The sequence below is a fragment of the Drosophila bipectinata genome, chromosome 3R (genome assembly GCF_030179905.1).
Source record: "Drosophila bipectinata strain 14024-0381.07 chromosome 3R, DbipHiC1v2, whole genome shotgun sequence".
Lineage (NCBI taxonomy): Eukaryota > Metazoa > Arthropoda > Insecta > Diptera > Drosophilidae > Drosophila > Drosophila bipectinata.
Genome location: NC_091739.1, coordinates 25,603,716 through 25,619,873, shown reverse-complemented (window position 1 = coordinate 25,619,873; position 16,158 = coordinate 25,603,716). Strand labels below are relative to the sequence as shown.

Sequence of the window (16,158 nt, the reverse complement as noted above, 5' to 3'; positions counted from 1 at the left end):
ATGGAATTGAAATCGTTCTATTTTGACAATGTTGGCAACAACATGTTCGTAAATGGATGGCAATGTTGGCACGAACGTCAGTTGGAAAAACGTTTTGGTAGCGCAAAATGAACAAAACTTTCCTGCTAGATTTTATTGATAGCCTAAAAAATGAGCCTGCGCTATTGCACGCCAAAAGTGATGCATATAAAAACAAGCAATTGCGTAATAATGACATGTTGATAGTTTCAAAATTTATCGAAAAATGATGTTCGCACGAATGTTCGCTCTAGTTAGTGGGAAAATGAAATTCAAGTAGGCGAACATTCAAGTAGCATGTTCGACGAACATGCTCGCCTGTGGATGGGCCCCTTAACTGAGCGACGCTAATTTGACGTACATTATTATTATATAATATTTTTTTTATATACATACTATATGCTATTAATATAAAGCCAACCCATATTGTTTAGATTTTTTCAAGTGTAAAGGGAAATGAAAATCCGTCCAGGTATTTTCCGCACCCCAGGCCACCCTTATTTATTTCTACTTTTTCGTTACCTACACCAGTCATTAACTTTTTACGACTGTTTGATCCTGGCTCCCAAGCCACAGACAAATGTATCAAAATTCAAATTGAATCCAAATATTTGCGGTGGCAGTAAGCAGCTCTAATTTTTGGCTCGCAATTCGGTTAGACCAATACATAAAACGTTCAGAGCCGCCATTGAGGGCAACATCGAATTTCATATCCCCAGGGAAATACATATTTTTCCCTTCGACAAGCAAACTTTATGCATTTGCAGCAAGGCGGCGCTGGCGGGGCGGAAGAAAAATTTAAATGCGCCATATTGCAAGCTCAAATGAAATTTTGTGGCTTGTTGCAAAACAAAAAGCTGCAGGAAAAAAAAACAATGTAAATAACGGTGAAAAAAATGAAAAGCTGGGCCAGTGCCTGTAACACAATACTCATGCACACGCGGTGGCATTGTGGCTCGGGATCGGTGTTGTCTTTTATCGTTCGTCCTTCGTCCGCTGCATGCGGTCGCTCAATATGAAAGTGCATACTCTAAAGAATCAGCGATGAACCTAAAAATGTGATACAGTAGACCATTATAAAATACACATTATTTATTTAAATACTTGGACTCCTACGAGTTCTTAAACAACATATGTATGTTTCTGAGACTTTTGCAATTTAAGTTAGATTTAAGGGATGTTATAAATATTATACATTATTACAACATTTTTTAGTGTATAAGTCCAAGAATAGAAACAAAAAGTAGGCGGATGAAAGCGGGAGTGTCAGATGGTCTGCGGTCGGTTTGCGCTAAATTAAATTTCGCCGCTGCTGCACCAAAAGTCCAGAGCTTTTGCAACACCAAGCACTCGCCAACACGAGTACAAATATACATACAAACATACGAGCTCAAATACAAATTACAGTTGCGCTAAAATACATACATACATATATAAAAAGTGAAAACCCCAAAGCATCCTGCCTCCAAAAGCAATATCTACAGGACTCCCGAAAATATGAGACGAAATTTAATTTCCCAGTTTCGTATATTTCAACTCTACGTCGCCATTGAGGAATATTCCCATTCCCGTATCCGCGCCCAGGGGCACCTTTTTCGTCTGCTCCACCAGGTAGTTTGAGATTATGTTTAGTATGGCGGTTTTAACAGTGAGTTGTCCAACACGCATACCTAGGATTTTATATTGTTAGTGGCCTACACAATTTATTGATGTAATAATTAAAAGAAACATACCCAAGCAAATACGAGGACCATCGCCAAAGGGCAAGAACATTCCACGCTTATTGAAAACACTTGCGGCCCCATCCGCAAACCTCTCGGGGCGGAACTCGCTTGCTGCCGGGTAGAAGGCATCATCGTGATGGTACTGATAAGCGGGCACCATTACGCTGATGCCAGGCTCCAAGTTGATGGAGTTCCCGTTTCCCAAATCTATCTGAACGTCCTTGGTGCAGATTCGCATGAAGAAGCCGATAGGTGTGACAAGGCGCAGAGACTCTGAAATAAAAGAAGTTTCTCAAATATTCCGAATCCAGTCCGGGTTTCCTAATTCGAGCCATTTACCATTGAAGCACTGGTCCAGATAGGGCAGAGAATTAATCTGCTCGTAGCTGATACTCTCATTGAGGGCCAGGGCTTCTAAAATTTCCGAGCGCAGCTTTTCCTGCTCTTCAATGTTCTCGCTGAGCTGATAAGAGCAATACGCTATTAATGGTTACACTGATCCGCATATAATGAAATTAACTGACCGAATATAACATGTGATAGAGCACTGCTCCGGATGTTTCGTATCCGTCCAGGTGGACCGTGAGAGCATGGCCCACAGAGTCGTGGATGGTATTGCCGCGTTGCTGTAACTGAATCAAGTGGGACAGGTAATCCGAGCGGCCTTCGCCGCTGCCACTTTGCCGCAGCTTCACTGCGTCCTGGGTCAGCTGTAGGAAGAACTCATCCGTAGTCTTGAGAAAGAATCGCATTCCTAAAAAATTGCGCAGGAACGGTGCCACCAGGGACTTGTTGAACTTCATTATAGAGCTGAAAGCACTCGCTGTCCAGTCTGTGGAGGTTTTCTGAAACACTGCCTCCTCTCCGACTTTTCCACTTAGTGAGTTGGCGTCAATGCCCCAGATGAAGTCGGCCATGGTAGTGGCCGTGAAGCGATAGGCCAGCTAATAATAAAAAACCTTGTCTTTATTTTTTTTTTGATTATTTTGTACTCACATCTCTGGTCTCGATAACGTCGCCCTTCTCCTGCCTAGCCCGTTCAATGTATTCGACTAGCCTACGACCACTCTGCTCCCAAATTTTGTAGGCCATCCTCAGTCGGTTGGGCGTTAGTCCTGCCCCATTTTCGGTGCGCAGCCGCTTCCACTCCTCGCCAGTGGTGAAGAACGGGGATCTTCTCACGTACTTGTCATCCGGATTGTGGCCCACGAAACTGCTGGTAATCGTGTCCCGGAAGTGGCTGAACTTATCCACCAGGATCTCATGGGCCAAAGCTGGATCCAAAATCAACAGTTGAGGTTGCCTGGTAATGAAGGTGCCTACTGCGCGGTACTTGCCTTTGTACTTGCTGAAATAACATAGATCTTCTCTGAATCTCAGGGAAATACATTTGATTTGAGTTCTATCCAACCATGTTTGATTTATGAACGTACTTCTACAAACTTTTCGATTCTTAAAAAGAAAAACAGATCCCTCCAAATGCTGTGTCCAAAGCCCTCCGTCCCCAATCCTGTCCTGAGGTATTTCTTCTAAGCCAAAAACTGCCCTATGTAGCAGGTTACAAGTACCACGGGGCTTATTTAAACAATCGGCTAAACTTCCGAACACACATAGTATCCATTACAAAGGCCAAAGCTGAAGAAACTAAGACGGCTTCTTAATAGTCGGAACAAGTTATCCCTACGAAACAAGCTTTTAATATACAAAGCGGTAATTGCTCCCTCATAGCATTATGGACTGCTATTCGGCATTCCATCAAAATCTAATTTGGAAAATATTCGAATTATTCAAACCAAAAACCTGAGGCCATGGTACAAGCGCAGAGCGAACTTGAAAAAGGACCTGATGGTGCACAAAGTAGGGTATGCTTTAAAAGATCAGGCCACTCAAATTTACTAGTCAAGCACCTACTAAACGAGCTCAACATTGCATGTATAATGGTACCTATTAATTTAAGTTGTTTTATAATGAAAGAATAATAAATAAAAAAAATAATAAAAAATAAATAAACTTTTGACCATCCTCACCATTTCACCTTTTCAAACCTTTAAAATAACTTAAACAAGGAAGAACAGCTAATCTTTAAAAGTTACCCTTTTACTTAATTGACCATATTTATGGGTGGCAGGTATGGTCTACTTAAGGGACCGAAAAATACCCGGGTGTTTCGCCTGCAAAAAATCCTTGTGATCTAGGACTACCGGGTATAAAAATAATACCTAATAAAATTTTATCATCTGACCCAACTTTCGGGAAAGATATGAGCACTTATAAACAGCTTTTATTTATTGAATGATTATAAACCGAAACTAATGTATATTTTACAGATTCTTACTAAATTTTCGATGACAAAACGAAGTAAAAAAATGGACACTTACTCGTACACATCCTGAACGTCTAGAATGAAACTGCGACTCTTGTTGACTAGGATTCCAGGATAAGTTCCCAAAATAGTTAAAGGTTCAGCGGTCAAAGCCCCCCGCTTTTCCCAATACTTGTGATACCAGGTCAAGTATATATAGACAACGGCGAAGGAAACATGAATGAAGGCCAAAAGCACAGCCACTGCAGTCCACATTGTTGGTCAAAAGTGATCGATCAGTCCCCCACCGAGTTCTGTTAGCTACTGCCAGTAAGTGTGTTTGGTAAGGCCTATCAAAGCTCCCAAGAGAATAAAATACATTGTACACCTCTCTCTTAATAATCTTAACCTTACACCAGTACAATCTGTTTTATAAGTTTTTAATTTTCGTTCAACTCTCGAATGTGATAAGATTATATTTTCTTGCTGGTGTTGTTTGTTGGAGAGGTAAGTATTGTGGTTGTGATTTCCAAGCAATCTATGCATTCGACTGGCTTATCATTCATGTTGTTTATTTCAAATAGCGAATTATTTATTTCCAAACATATGTATATATTTTTATTTCATCAGGAATCGTAATGATAATATAAAACATTATTGATGGTCCTCATCGGAAAACTCGTCGATATTCCAAATTGATGTCCCCTTGTAGTACAACGCCGAAACCTGAGTCTCCCCTGGGGATCAATCGCTCTGTTTTCCGCACCACATAAAAGTTGCATATAATATAAAACAGTGCGGATTTTAATGTCAATAGAGCCAGCCGAATCCCTAGAAAGGTTTAAAGGAAAAAAAGAACGGAAAAAAATATGGTTATCATATTAACGATTATACTCTTTAAAGTATACTTTATTTATTTACCCATACAAACACGGGGGCCATCACTGAAGGGCAGGAATATTCCTTTTCGCATGAGCTCCTGATAAGCCCCGTTATCAAATCGTTCTGGTCTAAAGTCTTCGGGGTCGGAAAAATATTTTTCGTCATGATGGAACTGATAATTGGGTATCATGATCGTAATGCCCTTCTCCACTCGGATATTTTTGAGCTCGCTTAGCTTAATATCCGTGGAAGTTGTGCAAACTTTCGTGTATTGTGGTATCAAGCTGCTAAGTCGAAGGGATTCTAGTAATAAATATAAAATATATAGTCACTTAAAACAAGAAAGGAAAGCTAACTTCGGGCATAGCCGAGTTTCTATTGACATACATACTACATATATACTGAAAATATCGGATGTATTTTCACAGATGGGTGATGGGTACGATGCAGCATACCAAATAAGAAATATTGCTCAGATATGAAGACAAGCAATACCAAAATGAGTCATTATAAACCATTGTAGATCGAACATCACCTCGAGGGGTGTTGCAGGATCTTGCATGGAATAGAGGACTACAATTTGAGGTTCTTTTGTAAAGAACGTTTTATTTTAGGCCTCTTAATAAAGACTGTATACATTTTGAATTTGCTTTCCTCTTCTTGCCAACCAAATTTAATTGAAATAAATTTAAATAATAAATTAGGTAAACAACTGACCATAGACGACTTGCTCTAAATAGGGTAGGCCGCAAAGTTTGTCAAAATCGATGCTCTTTTCTTCATCCAAGCTAGAAAAGATTTCCGTGCGCAGCTTTTGTTGAGCTGCAGGACTTTCCGCCAACTAAAGAGTGTATTTAATATGAAAAGTATAATAATTCCTATCGGAAGTCAATGCAACCACATACGTAATACAGTGCATGAAGGAGGGCCGTTCCGGTAGTGTCGTAACCATCGAGCAGAACCGTCAGAGCGTGACCTACCAGATCGTCGTGGGTGGCCTGTTTCTGCTCACGAAGTTGGAGTAAATGGGAGAGATAATCCGTTCGGCTGGAGTTTTTACCACTTTTCAGGCGCATTTCTATTGACTCCTTGGTCAAGTTCGAGAAAAACTCTTCCGTGTCTTTGGGGTAGAAGCGGAATTTCAACAGCAGGCGAATCCCTGGAGCTACTATGGTGGCCATGAACCACGAAATCATATAGAAGGCGTAGCTGGTCCATCTGGTAGCCATATATTGGATCTTGTTTGGCTGCTCGGGTCGGGTAAACGTGCCAGCATCGATGCCCCAAATGAAGTCAGCCATCACATGAGCCGTGTAACGAAAGCAGAGCTACGAAAAAAAGACACGAATTTTCAATTTGTTGAATTTGTATACTCGGTACTCCTAGAGTACAAGGGGATATTGTAGTCGTGGCAATGTATGTAACATAGAGAAGGACCCCATAAAGTATATGTATATATTCTTGATCAGCATCAACTGCCGAGTCGATATAGCCATGCCATATATCATGGAGATTCCTATAATGCTGTAATGATGGGAAACTAGTTTATAGCGTCCTTTCTTGTTAAATTGTCATTTTGGTAAATACTCAAAAAATCATTTTGAATAACTTTTTAAACAATAATGAGTCTATTTGAAACAATAATCATGTTCAAACACAATTTCTTAGTTTGGTTTATTTTCTATATAGGACTTTATTTTGGATCAAAGTGCCCTAAACATCAGTTAGTCACTCAGTTTTAAAGCTATCGACTTGGAACTTTGCACACTCCCTTCCTTTCTGGACGGATAATGGCGGCTGCCGTGTTGTGCAGCGTCAAAACCCGGGAAAATGATAATGGCCAGTATTGGCAAACCAGGTCCCGAAAATTTCGGGACTTGATTTCTAAAAATCTGTGGGAAGGATTTTAATGGCACTGGTACCATTCGAACGGGCTAAAAATTAGCTTTCTCGTGGTATACCGTGCATAATGGCGCATCCTCTTTAAAAAAAGGCAAACATAGATAATGGCGGCTGCCGTGTTGTGCAGCGTGCAAACACGGAAAAATGATAATGGCCAGTATTGGCAAACCAGGTCCCGAAAATTTCGGGACTTGATTTCTAAAAATCTGTGGGAAGGATTTTAATGGCACTGGTACCATTCGAACGGGCTAAAAATTAGCTTTCTCGTGGTATACCGTGCATAATGGCGCATCCTCTTTAAAAAAAGCTAGGGGGGCATTCAAATTCCATAACGGCTAGCGCCGTGTTAGGCAGCGCAGAAATATGTGATGCTGTTAATGGCCAGTGTTGGTGAATCAGGGTCTGAAATTTTCGGGACTTGATTTCTTTAAATCTGTGGGAGCGATTTAAATAAAAGTTGTCTTTTAATGTTCTGTATAAAATAAGCTTTTCAACGGTATACCGTGCATAATGGCGCATCCTCTGTGAAGGACTTAATAAGTCTAACAGAGCCATATAGTATTTTTAAACTAGTTCAATGAACTTTTTGCGGACTGGTTCCGGTTCACTGGTTGGCGCTCCTCTTATTAGTTCAAATTATATGGGAAACTGTAATTCGATTTTCTCAAAATCTGTGGGAACGATTTGTATGATTTTTGGTCCATATATACTTGAAAAGGTCCTACATCGACTCCACTACCGTGCATATTGGCGCATCCTCTTGGAGCTTCACAATTTTAAAAACAATTTTTTGGGGTCATTTTTGTATGGGCTGTTAGCCGGGTTGGTCCACTTTTAGTCGATTTGCTGCAAAACGTAGGGAACGATTTTAATGAAATTTTCAGGGCATATTCTCAAAAGAACGGGCTATAAGCTGGTGTATCGCGCTTATTGGCGCATCCTCTTATTTCTGAGATAATGCTCAATACAGTGTAGGGGCAATTTTTCAACCCCATTTTTAAGCTACTTAAAGAGTGAAGAACCCGCTCAAAGTAAGAAAAAACAATAGTTTATTCAATTCTTAACAATTCTATTGTTTATTTGATTAAATTTAGTGGCTAAATACGGAAATAATTGAAAAACAAAATATTCGTTGCTGTGTTCCAATTCCACCGTTCCACTTCGACGCTAACTGAGCGACGCTAATTTGACGTACATTATTATTATATAATATTTTTTTTATATACATACTATATGCTATTAATATAAAGCCAACCCATATTGTTTAGATTTTTTCAAGTGTAAAGGGAAATGAAAATCCGTCCAGGTATTTTCCGCACCCCAGGCCACCCTTATTTATTTCTACTTTTTCGTTACCTACACCAGTCATTAACTTTTTACGACTGTTTGATCCTGGCTCCCAAGCCACAGACAAATGTATCAAAATTCAAATTGAATCCAAATATTTGCGGTGGCAGTAAGCAGCTCTAATTTTTGGCTCGCAATTCGGTTAGACCAATACATAAAACGTTCAGAGCCGCCATTGAGGGCAACATCGAATTTCATATCCCCAGGGAAATACATATTTTTCCCTTCGACAAGCAAACTTTATGCATTTGCAGCAAGGCGGCGCTGGCGGGGCGGAAGAAAAATTTAAATGCGCCATATTGCAAGCTCAAATGAAATTTTGTGGCTTGTTGCAAAACAAAAAGCTGCAGGAAAAAAAAACAATGTAAATAACGGTGAAAAAAATGAAAAGCTGGGCCAGTGCCTGTAACACAATACTCATGCACACGCGGTGGCATTGTGGCTCGGGATCGGTGTTGTCTTTTATCGTTCGTCCTTCGTCCGCTGCATGCGGTCGCTCAATATGAAAGTGCATACTCTAAAGAATCAGCGATGAACCTAAAAATGTGATACAGTAGACCATTATAAAATACACATTATTTATTTAAATACTTGGACTCCTACGAGTTCTTAAACAACATATGTATGTTTCTGAGACTTTTGCAATTTAAGTTAGATTTAAGGGATGTTATAAATATTATACATTATTACAACATTTTTGAGTGTATAAGTCCAAGAATAGAAACAAAAAGTAGGCGGATGAAAGCGGGAGTGTCAGATGGTCTGCGGTCGGTTTGCGCTAAATTAAATTTCGCCGCTGCTGCACCAAAAGTCCAGAGCTTTTGCAACACCAAGCACTCGCCAACACGAGTACAAATATACATACAAACATACGAGCTCAAATACAAATTACAGTTGCGCTAAAATACATACATACATATATAAAAAGTGAAAACCCCAAAGCATCCTGCCTCCAAAAGCAATATCTACAGGACTCCCGAAAATATGAGACGAAATTTAATTTCCCAGTTTCGTATATTTCAACTCTACGTCGCCATTGAGGAATATTCCCATTCCCGTATCCGCGCCCAGGGGCACCTTTTTCGTCTGCTCCACCAGGTAGTTTGAGATTATGTTTAGTATGGCGGTTTTAACAGTGAGTTGTCCAACACGCATACCTAGGATTTTATATTGTTAGTGGCCTACACAATTTATTGATGTAATAATTAAAAGAAACATACCCAAGCAAATACGAGGACCATCGCCAAAGGGCAAGAACATTCCACGCTTATTGAAAACACTTGCGGCCCCATCCGCAAACCTCTCGGGGCGGAACTCGCTTGCTGCCGGGTAGAAGGCATCATCGTGATGGTACTGATAAGCGGGCACCATTACGCTGATGCCAGGCTCCAAGTTGATGGAGTTCCCGTTTCCCAAATCTATCTGAACGTCCTTGGTGCAGATTCGCATGAAGAAGCCGATAGGTGTGACAAGGCGCAGAGACTCTGAAATAAAAGAAGTTTCTCAAATATTCCGAATCCAGTCCGGGTTTCCTAATTCGAGCCATTTACCATTGAAGCACTGGTCCAGATAGGGCAGAGAATTAATCTGCTCGTAGCTGATACTCTCATTGAGGGCCAGGGCTTCTAAAATTTCCGAGCGCAGCTTTTCCTGCTCTTCAATGTTCTCGCTGAGCTGATAAGAGCAATACGCTATTAATGGTTACACTGATCCGCATATAATGAAATTAACTGACCGAATATAACATGTGATAGAGCACTGCTCCGGATGTTTCGTATCCGTCCAGGTGGACCGTGAGAGCATGGCCCACAGAGTCGTGGATGGTATTGCCGCGTTGCTGTAACTGAATCAAGTGGGACAGGTAATCCGAGCGGCCTTCGCCGCTGCCACTTTGCCGCAGCTTCACTGCGTCCTGGGTCAGCTGTAGGAAGAACTCATCCGTAGTCTTGAGAAAGAATCGCATTCCTAAAAAATTGCGCAGGAACGGTGCCACCAGGGACTTGTTGAACTTCATTATAGAGCTGAAAGCACTCGCTGTCCAGTCTGTGGAGGTTTTCTGAAACACTGCCTCCTCTCCGACTTTTCCACTTAGTGAGTTGGCGTCAATGCCCCAGATGAAGTCGGCCATGGTAGTGGCCGTGAAGCGATAGGCCAGCTAATAATAAAAAACCTTGTCTTTATTTTTTTTTTGATTATTTTGTACTCACATCTCTGGTCTCGATAACGTCGCCCTTCTCCTGCCTAGCCCGTTCAATGTATTCGACTAGCCTACGACCACTCTGCTCCCAAATTTTGTAGGCCATCCTCAGTCGGTTGGGCGTTAGTCCTGCCCCATTTTCGGTGCGCAGCCGCTTCCACTCCTCGCCAGTGGTGAAGAACGGGGATCTTCTCACGTACTTGTCATCCGGATTGTGGCCCACGAAACTGCTGGTAATCGTGTCCCGGAAGTGGCTGAACTTATCCACCAGGATCTCATGGGCCAAAGCTGGATCCAAAATCAACAGTTGAGGTTGCCTGGTAATGAAGGTGCCTACTGCGCGGTACTTGCCTTTGTACTTGCTGAAATAACATAGATCTTCTCTGAATCTCAGGGAAATACATTTGATTTGAGTTCTATCCAACCATGTTTGATTTATGAACGTACTTCTACAAACTTTTCGATTCTTAAAAAGAAAAACAGATCCCTCCAAATGCTGTGTCCAAAGCCCTCCGTCCCCAATCCTGTCCTGAGGTATTTCTTCTAAGCCAAAAACTGCCCTATGTAGCAGGTTACAAGTACCACGGGGCTTATTTAAACAATCGGCTAAACTTCCGAACACACATAGTATCCATTACAAAGGCCAAAGCTGAAGAAACTAAGACGGCTTCTTAATAGTCGGAACAAGTTATCCCTACGAAACAAGCTTTTAATATACAAAGCGGTAATTGCTCCCTCATAGCATTATGGACTGCTATTCGGCATTCCATCAAAATCTAATTTGGAAAATATTCGAATTATTCAAACCAAAAACCTGAGGCCATGGTACAAGCGCAGAGCGAACTTGAAAAAGGACCTGATGGTGCACAAAGTAGGGTATGCTTTAAAAGATCAGGCCACTCAAATTTACTAGTCAAGCACCTACTAAACGAGCTCAACATTGCATGTATAATGGTACCTATTAATTTAAGTTGTTTTATAATGAAAGAATAATAAATAAAAAAAATAATAAAAAATAAATAAACTTTTGACCATCCTCACCATTTCACCTTTTCAAACCTTTAAAATAACTTAAACAAGGAAGAACAGCTAATCTTTAAAAGTTACCCTTTTACTTAATTGACCATATTTATGGGTGGCAGGTATGGTCTACTTAAGGGACCGAAAAATACCCGGGTGTTTCGCCTGCAAAAAATCCTTGTGATCTAGGACTACCGGGTATAAAAATAATACCTAATAAAATTTTATCATCTGACCCAACTTTCGGGAAAGATATGAGCACTTATAAACAGCTTTTATTTATTGAATGATTATAAACCGAAACTAATGTATATTTTACAGATTCTTACTAAATTTTCGATGACAAAACGAAGTAAAAAAATGGACACTTACTCGTACACATCCTGAACGTCTAGAATGAAACTGCGACTCTTGTTGACTAGGATTCCAGGATAAGTTCCCAAAATAGTTAAAGGTTCAGCGGTCAAAGCCCCCCGCTTTTCCCAATACTTGTGATACCAGGTCAAGTATATATAGACAACGGCGAAGGAAACATGAATGAAGGCCAAAAGCACAGCCACTGCAGTCCACATTGTTGGTCAAAAGTGATCGATCAGTCCCCCACCGAGTTCTGTTAGCTACTGCCAGTAAGTGTGTTTGGTAAGGCCTATCAAAGCTCCCAAGAGAATAAAATACATTGTACACCTCTCTCTTAATAATCTTAACCTTACACCAGTACAATCTGTTTTATAAGTTTTTAATTTTCGTTCAACTCTCGAATGTGATAAGATTATATTTTCTTGCTGGTGTTGTTTGTTGGAGAGGTAAGTATTGTGGTTGTGATTTCCAAGCAATCTATGCATTCGACTGGCTTATCATTCATGTTGTTTATTTCAAATAGCGAATTATTTATTTCCAAACATATGTATATATTTTTATTTCATCAGGAATCGTAATGATAATATAAAACATTATTGATGGTCCTCATCGGAAAACTCGTCGATATTCCAAATTGATGTCCCCTTGTAGTACAACGCCGAAACCTGAGTCTCCCCTGGGGATCAATCGCTCTGTTTTCCGCACCACATAAAAGTTGCATATAATATAAAACAGTGCGGATTTTAATGTCAATAGAGCCAGCCGAATCCCTAGAAAGGTTTAAAGGAAAAAAAGAACGGAAAAAATATGGTTATCATATTAACGATTATACTCTTTAAAGTATACTTTATTTATTTACCCATACAAACACGGGGGCCATCACTGAAGGGCAGGAATATTCCTTTTCGCATGAGCTCCTGATAAGCCCCGTTATCAAATCGTTCTGGTCTAAAGTCTTCGGGGTCGGAAAAATATTTTTCGTCATGATGGAACTGATAATTGGGTATCATGATCGTAATGCCCTTCTCCACTCGGATATTTTTGAGCTCGCTTAGCTTAATATCCGTGGAAGTTGTGCAAACTTTCGTGTATTGTGGTATCAAGCTGCTAAGTCGAAGGGATTCTAGTAATAAATATAAAATATATAGTCACTTAAAACAAGAAAGGAAAGCTAACTTCGGGCATAGCCGAGTTTCTATTGACATACATACTACATATATACTGAAAATATCGGATGTATTTTCACAGATGGGTGATGGGTACGATGCAGCATACCAAATAAGAAATATTGCTCAGATATGAAGACAAGCAATACCAAAATGAGTCATTATAAACCATTGTAGATCGAACATCACCTCGAGGGGTGTTGCAGGATCTTGCATGGAATAGAGGACTACAATTTGAGGTTCTTTTGTAAAGAACGTTTTATTTTAGGCCTCTTAATAAAGACTGTATACATTTTGAATTTGCTTTCCTCTTCTTGCCAACCAAATTTAATTGAAATAAATTTAAATAATAAATTAGGTAAACAACTGACCATAGACGACTTGCTCTAAATAGGGTAGGCCGCAAAGTTTGTCAAAATCGATGCTCTTTTCTTCATCCAAGCTAGAAAAGATTTCCGTGCGCAGCTTTTGTTGAGCTGCAGGACTTTCCGCCAACTAAAGAGTGTATTTAATATGAAAAGTATAATAATTCCTATCGGAAGTCAATGCAACCACATACGTAATACAGTGCATGAAGGAGGGCCGTTCCGGTAGTGTCGTAACCATCGAGCAGAACCGTCAGAGCGTGACCTACCAGATCGTCGTGGGTGGCCTGTTTCTGCTCACGAAGTTGGAGTAAATGGGAGAGATAATCCGTTCGGCTGGAGTTTTTACCACTTTTCAGGCGCATTTCTATTGACTCCTTGGTCAAGTTCGAGAAAAACTCTTCCGTGTCTTTGGGGTAGAAGCGGAATTTCAACAGCAGGCGAATCCCTGGAGCTACTATGGTGGCCATGAACCACGAAATCATATAGAAGGCGTAGCTGGTCCATCTGGTAGCCATATATTGGATCTTGTTTGGCTGCTCGGGTCGGGTAAACGTGCCAGCATCGATGCCCCAAATGAAGTCAGCCATCACATGAGCCGTGTAACGAAAGCAGAGCTACGAAAAAAAGACACGAATTTTCAATTTGTTGAATTTGTATACTCGGTACTCCTAGAGTACAAGGGGATATTGTAGTCGTGGCAATGTATGTAACATAGAGAAGGACCCCATAAAGTATATGTATATATTCTTGATCAGCATCAACTGCCGAGTCGATATAGCCATGCCATATATCATGGAGATTCCTATAATGCTGTAATGATGGGAAACTAGTTTATAGCGTCCTTTCTTGTTAAATTGTCATTTTGGTAAATACTCAAAAAATCATTTTGAATAACTTTTTAAACAATAATGAGTCTATTTGAAACAATAATCATGTTCAAACACAATTTCTTAGTTTGGTTTATTTTCTATATAGGACTTTATTTTGGATCAAAGTGCCCTAAACATCAGTTAGTCACTCAGTTTTAAAGCTATCGACTTGGAACTTTGCACACTCCCTTCCTTTCTGGACGGATAATGGCGGCTGCCGTGTTGTGCAGCGTCAAAACCCGGGAAAATGATAATGGCCAGTATTGGCAAACCAGGTCCCGAAAATTTCGGGACTTGATTTCTAAAAATCTGTGGGAAGGATTTTAATGGCACTGGTACCATTCGAACGGGCTAAAAATTAGCTTTCTCGTGGTATACCGTGCATAATGGCGCATCCTCTTTAAAAAAAGGCAAACATAGATAATGGCGGCTGCCGTGTTGTGCAGCGTGCAAACACGGAAAAATGATAATGGCCAGTATTGGCAAACCAGGTCCCGAAAATTTCGGGACTTGATTTCTAAAAATCTGTGGGAAGGATTTTAATGGCACTGGTACCATTCGAACGGGCTAAAAATTAGCTTTCTCGTGGTATACCGTGCATAATGGCGCATCCTCTTTAAAAAAAGGCAAACATAGATAATGGCGGCTGCCGTGTTGTGCAGCGTGCAAACACGGAAAAATGATAATAGCCAGTATTGGCAAACCAGGTCCCGAAAATTTCGGGACTTGATTTCTAAAAATCTGTGGGAAGGATTTTAATGGCACTGGTACCATTCGAACGGGCTAAAAATTAGCTTTCTCGTGGTATACCGTGCATAATGGCGCATCCTCTTTAAAAAAAGGCAAACATAGATAATGGCGGCTGCCGTGTTGTGCAGCGTCAAAACCCGGGAAAATGATAATGGCCAGTATTGGCAAACCAGGTCCCGAAAATTTCGGGACTTGATTTCTAAAAATCTGTGGGAAGGATTTTAATGGCACTGGTACCATTCGAACGGGCTAAAAATTAGCTTTCTCGTGGTATACCGTGCATAATGGCGCATCCTCTTTAAAAAAAGGCAAACATAGATAATGGCGGCTGCCGTGTTGTGCAGCGTCAAAACCCGGGAAAATGATAATGGCCAGTATTGGCAAACCAGGTCCCGAAAATTTCGGGACTTGATTTCTAAAAATCTGTGGGAAGGATTTTAATGGCACTGGTACCATTCGAACGGGCTAAAAATTAGCTTTCTCGTGGTATACCGTGCATAATGGCGCATCCTCTTTAAAAAAAGGCAAACATAGATAATGGCGGCTGCCGTGTTGTGCAGCGTCAAAACCCGGGAAAATGATAATGGCCAGTATTGGCAAACCAGGTCCCGAAAATTTCGGGACTTGATTTCTAAAAATCTGTGGGAAGGATTTTAATGGCACTGGTACCATTCGAACGGGCTAAAAATTAGCTTTCTCGTGGTATACCGTGCATAATGGCGCATCCTCTTTAAAAAAAGGCAAACATAGATAATGGCGGCTGCCGTGTTGTGCAGCGTGCAAACACGGAAAAATGATAATGGCCAGTATTGGCAAACCAGGTCCCGAAAATTTCGGGACTTGATTTCTAAAAATCTGTGGGAAGGATTTTAATGGCACTGGTACCATTCGAACGGGCTAAAAATTAGCTTTCTCGTGGTATACCGTGCATAATGGCGCATCCTCTTTAAAAAAAGGCAAACATAGATAATGGCGGCTGCCGTGTTGTGCAGCGTGCAAACACGGAAAAATGATAATGGCCAGTATTGGCAAACCAGGTCCCGAAAATTTCGGGACTTGATTTCTAAAAATCTGTGGGAAGGATTTTAATGGCACTGGTACCATTCGAACGGGCTAAAAATTAGCTTTCTCGTGGTATACCGTGCATAATGGCGCATCCTCTTTAAAAAAAGGCAAACATAGATAATGGCGGCTGCCGTGTTGTGCAGCGTCAAAACCCGGGAAAATGATAATGGCCAGTATTGGCAAACCAGGTC

The 16,158-nt window shown here is 40.7% G+C and overlaps 4 protein-coding genes across 6 annotated transcripts; all 4 read right to left on the bottom strand.

Annotated features, from left to right (window-relative positions):
• Positions 1-364: 364 nt before the first annotated feature.
• Positions 365-4,320, bottom strand: LOC138926625 (probable cytochrome P450 309a1). 2 transcript variants are annotated; one of them, XR_011443208.1, is made up of 7 exons: positions 4,121-4,320; positions 2,739-3,090; positions 2,267-2,686; positions 2,082-2,205; positions 1,752-2,015; positions 1,123-1,688; positions 365-1,068 (listed from the first exon to the last, which is right to left on the bottom strand). XR_011443208.1 is itself a non-coding variant. In XM_070281431.1 (6 exons), exons 1-6 carry the CDS (start codon positions 4,318-4,320, stop codon positions 1,528-1,530), a joined length of 1,521 nt encoding a protein of 506 aa, XP_070137532.1. In that variant the 3' UTR covers positions 365-1,527. The 2 variants fall into 2 exon arrangements, 1 of the variants encoding a protein (XP_070137532.1); XM_070281431.1 differs by having other exon boundaries at positions 365-1,688.
• Positions 4,321-4,632: 312 nt separating this feature from the next.
• LOC138926626 (probable cytochrome P450 309a2) lies at positions 4,633-6,275 on the bottom strand. Its single transcript, XM_070281432.1, has 4 exons — positions 5,832-6,275; positions 5,644-5,767; positions 4,966-5,229; positions 4,633-4,875 (listed from the first exon to the last, which is right to left on the bottom strand). Exons 1-4 carry the CDS (start codon positions 6,225-6,227, stop codon positions 4,712-4,714), a joined length of 948 nt encoding a protein of 315 aa, XP_070137533.1. The 5' UTR covers positions 6,228-6,275; the 3' UTR covers positions 4,633-4,711.
• Positions 6,276-8,008: 1,733 nt separating this feature from the next.
• Positions 8,009-11,964, bottom strand: LOC138926614 (probable cytochrome P450 309a1). 2 transcript variants are annotated; one of them, XR_011443194.1, is made up of 7 exons: positions 11,765-11,964; positions 10,383-10,734; positions 9,911-10,330; positions 9,726-9,849; positions 9,396-9,659; positions 8,767-9,332; positions 8,009-8,712 (listed from the first exon to the last, which is right to left on the bottom strand). XR_011443194.1 is itself a non-coding variant. In XM_070281391.1 (6 exons), exons 1-6 carry the CDS (start codon positions 11,962-11,964, stop codon positions 9,172-9,174), a joined length of 1,521 nt encoding a protein of 506 aa, XP_070137492.1. In that variant the 3' UTR covers positions 8,009-9,171. The 2 variants fall into 2 exon arrangements, 1 of the variants encoding a protein (XP_070137492.1); XM_070281391.1 differs by having other exon boundaries at positions 8,009-9,332.
• Positions 11,965-12,276: 312 nt separating this feature from the next.
• Positions 12,277-13,918, bottom strand: LOC138926615 (probable cytochrome P450 309a2). The gene is made up of 4 exons (XM_070281392.1): positions 13,475-13,918; positions 13,287-13,410; positions 12,609-12,872; positions 12,277-12,519 (listed from the first exon to the last, which is right to left on the bottom strand). The coding sequence occupies exons 1-4, from the start codon at positions 13,868-13,870 to the stop codon at positions 12,356-12,358; spliced, it is 948 nt and encodes a 315-aa protein (XP_070137493.1). The 5' UTR covers positions 13,871-13,918; the 3' UTR covers positions 12,277-12,355.
• Between the last annotated feature and the right edge of the window lie 2,240 nt (positions 13,919-16,158).

What these genes read in the sequence shown, in the direction of transcription:
- LOC138926625 (XM_070281431.1), bottom strand. Translation starts at nt 4,320, where the DNA reads ATGTGGACTGCAGTGGCTGTGCTTTTGGCCTTCATTCATGTTTCCTTC. An exon ending in TCTGGACCAGTGCTTCAATG is followed by an intron (nt 2,016 to 2,081) that starts GTAAATGGCTCG and finishes CTTTTATTTCAG; the next exon opens with AGTCTCTGCGCCTTGTCACA. An exon ending in TGGTCCTCGTATTTGCTTGG is followed by an intron (nt 1,689 to 1,751) that starts GTATGTTTCTTT and finishes ATAAAATCCTAG; the next exon opens with GTATGCGTGTTGGACAACTC.
- LOC138926626 (XM_070281432.1), bottom strand. Translation starts at nt 6,227, where the DNA reads ATGGCTGACTTCATTTGGGGCATCGATGCTGGCACGTTTACCCGACCC. An exon ending in TCCTTCATGCACTGTATTAC is followed by an intron (nt 5,768 to 5,831) that starts GTATGTGGTTGC and finishes TACACTCTTTAG; the next exon opens with TTGGCGGAAAGTCCTGCAGC. An exon ending in TGGCCCCCGTGTTTGTATGG is followed by an intron (nt 4,876 to 4,965) that starts GTAAATAAATAA and finishes AAACCTTTCTAG; the next exon opens with GGATTCGGCTGGCTCTATTG.
- LOC138926614 (XM_070281391.1), bottom strand. Translation starts at nt 11,964, where the DNA reads ATGTGGACTGCAGTGGCTGTGCTTTTGGCCTTCATTCATGTTTCCTTC. An exon ending in ACGTTATCGAGACCAGAGAT is followed by an intron (nt 10,331 to 10,382) that starts GTGAGTACAAAA and finishes TTTTATTATTAG; the next exon opens with CTGGCCTATCGCTTCACGGC. An exon ending in TCTGGACCAGTGCTTCAATG is followed by an intron (nt 9,660 to 9,725) that starts GTAAATGGCTCG and finishes CTTTTATTTCAG; the next exon opens with AGTCTCTGCGCCTTGTCACA.
- LOC138926615 (XM_070281392.1), bottom strand. Translation starts at nt 13,870, where the DNA reads ATGGCTGACTTCATTTGGGGCATCGATGCTGGCACGTTTACCCGACCC. An exon ending in TTTAGAGCAAGTCGTCTATG is followed by an intron (nt 12,873 to 13,286) that starts GTCAGTTGTTTA and finishes ATTTATTACTAG; the next exon opens with AATCCCTTCGACTTAGCAGC. An exon ending in TGGCCCCCGTGTTTGTATGG is followed by an intron (nt 12,520 to 12,608) that starts GTAAATAAATAA and finishes AAACCTTTCTAG; the next exon opens with GGATTCGGCTGGCTCTATTG.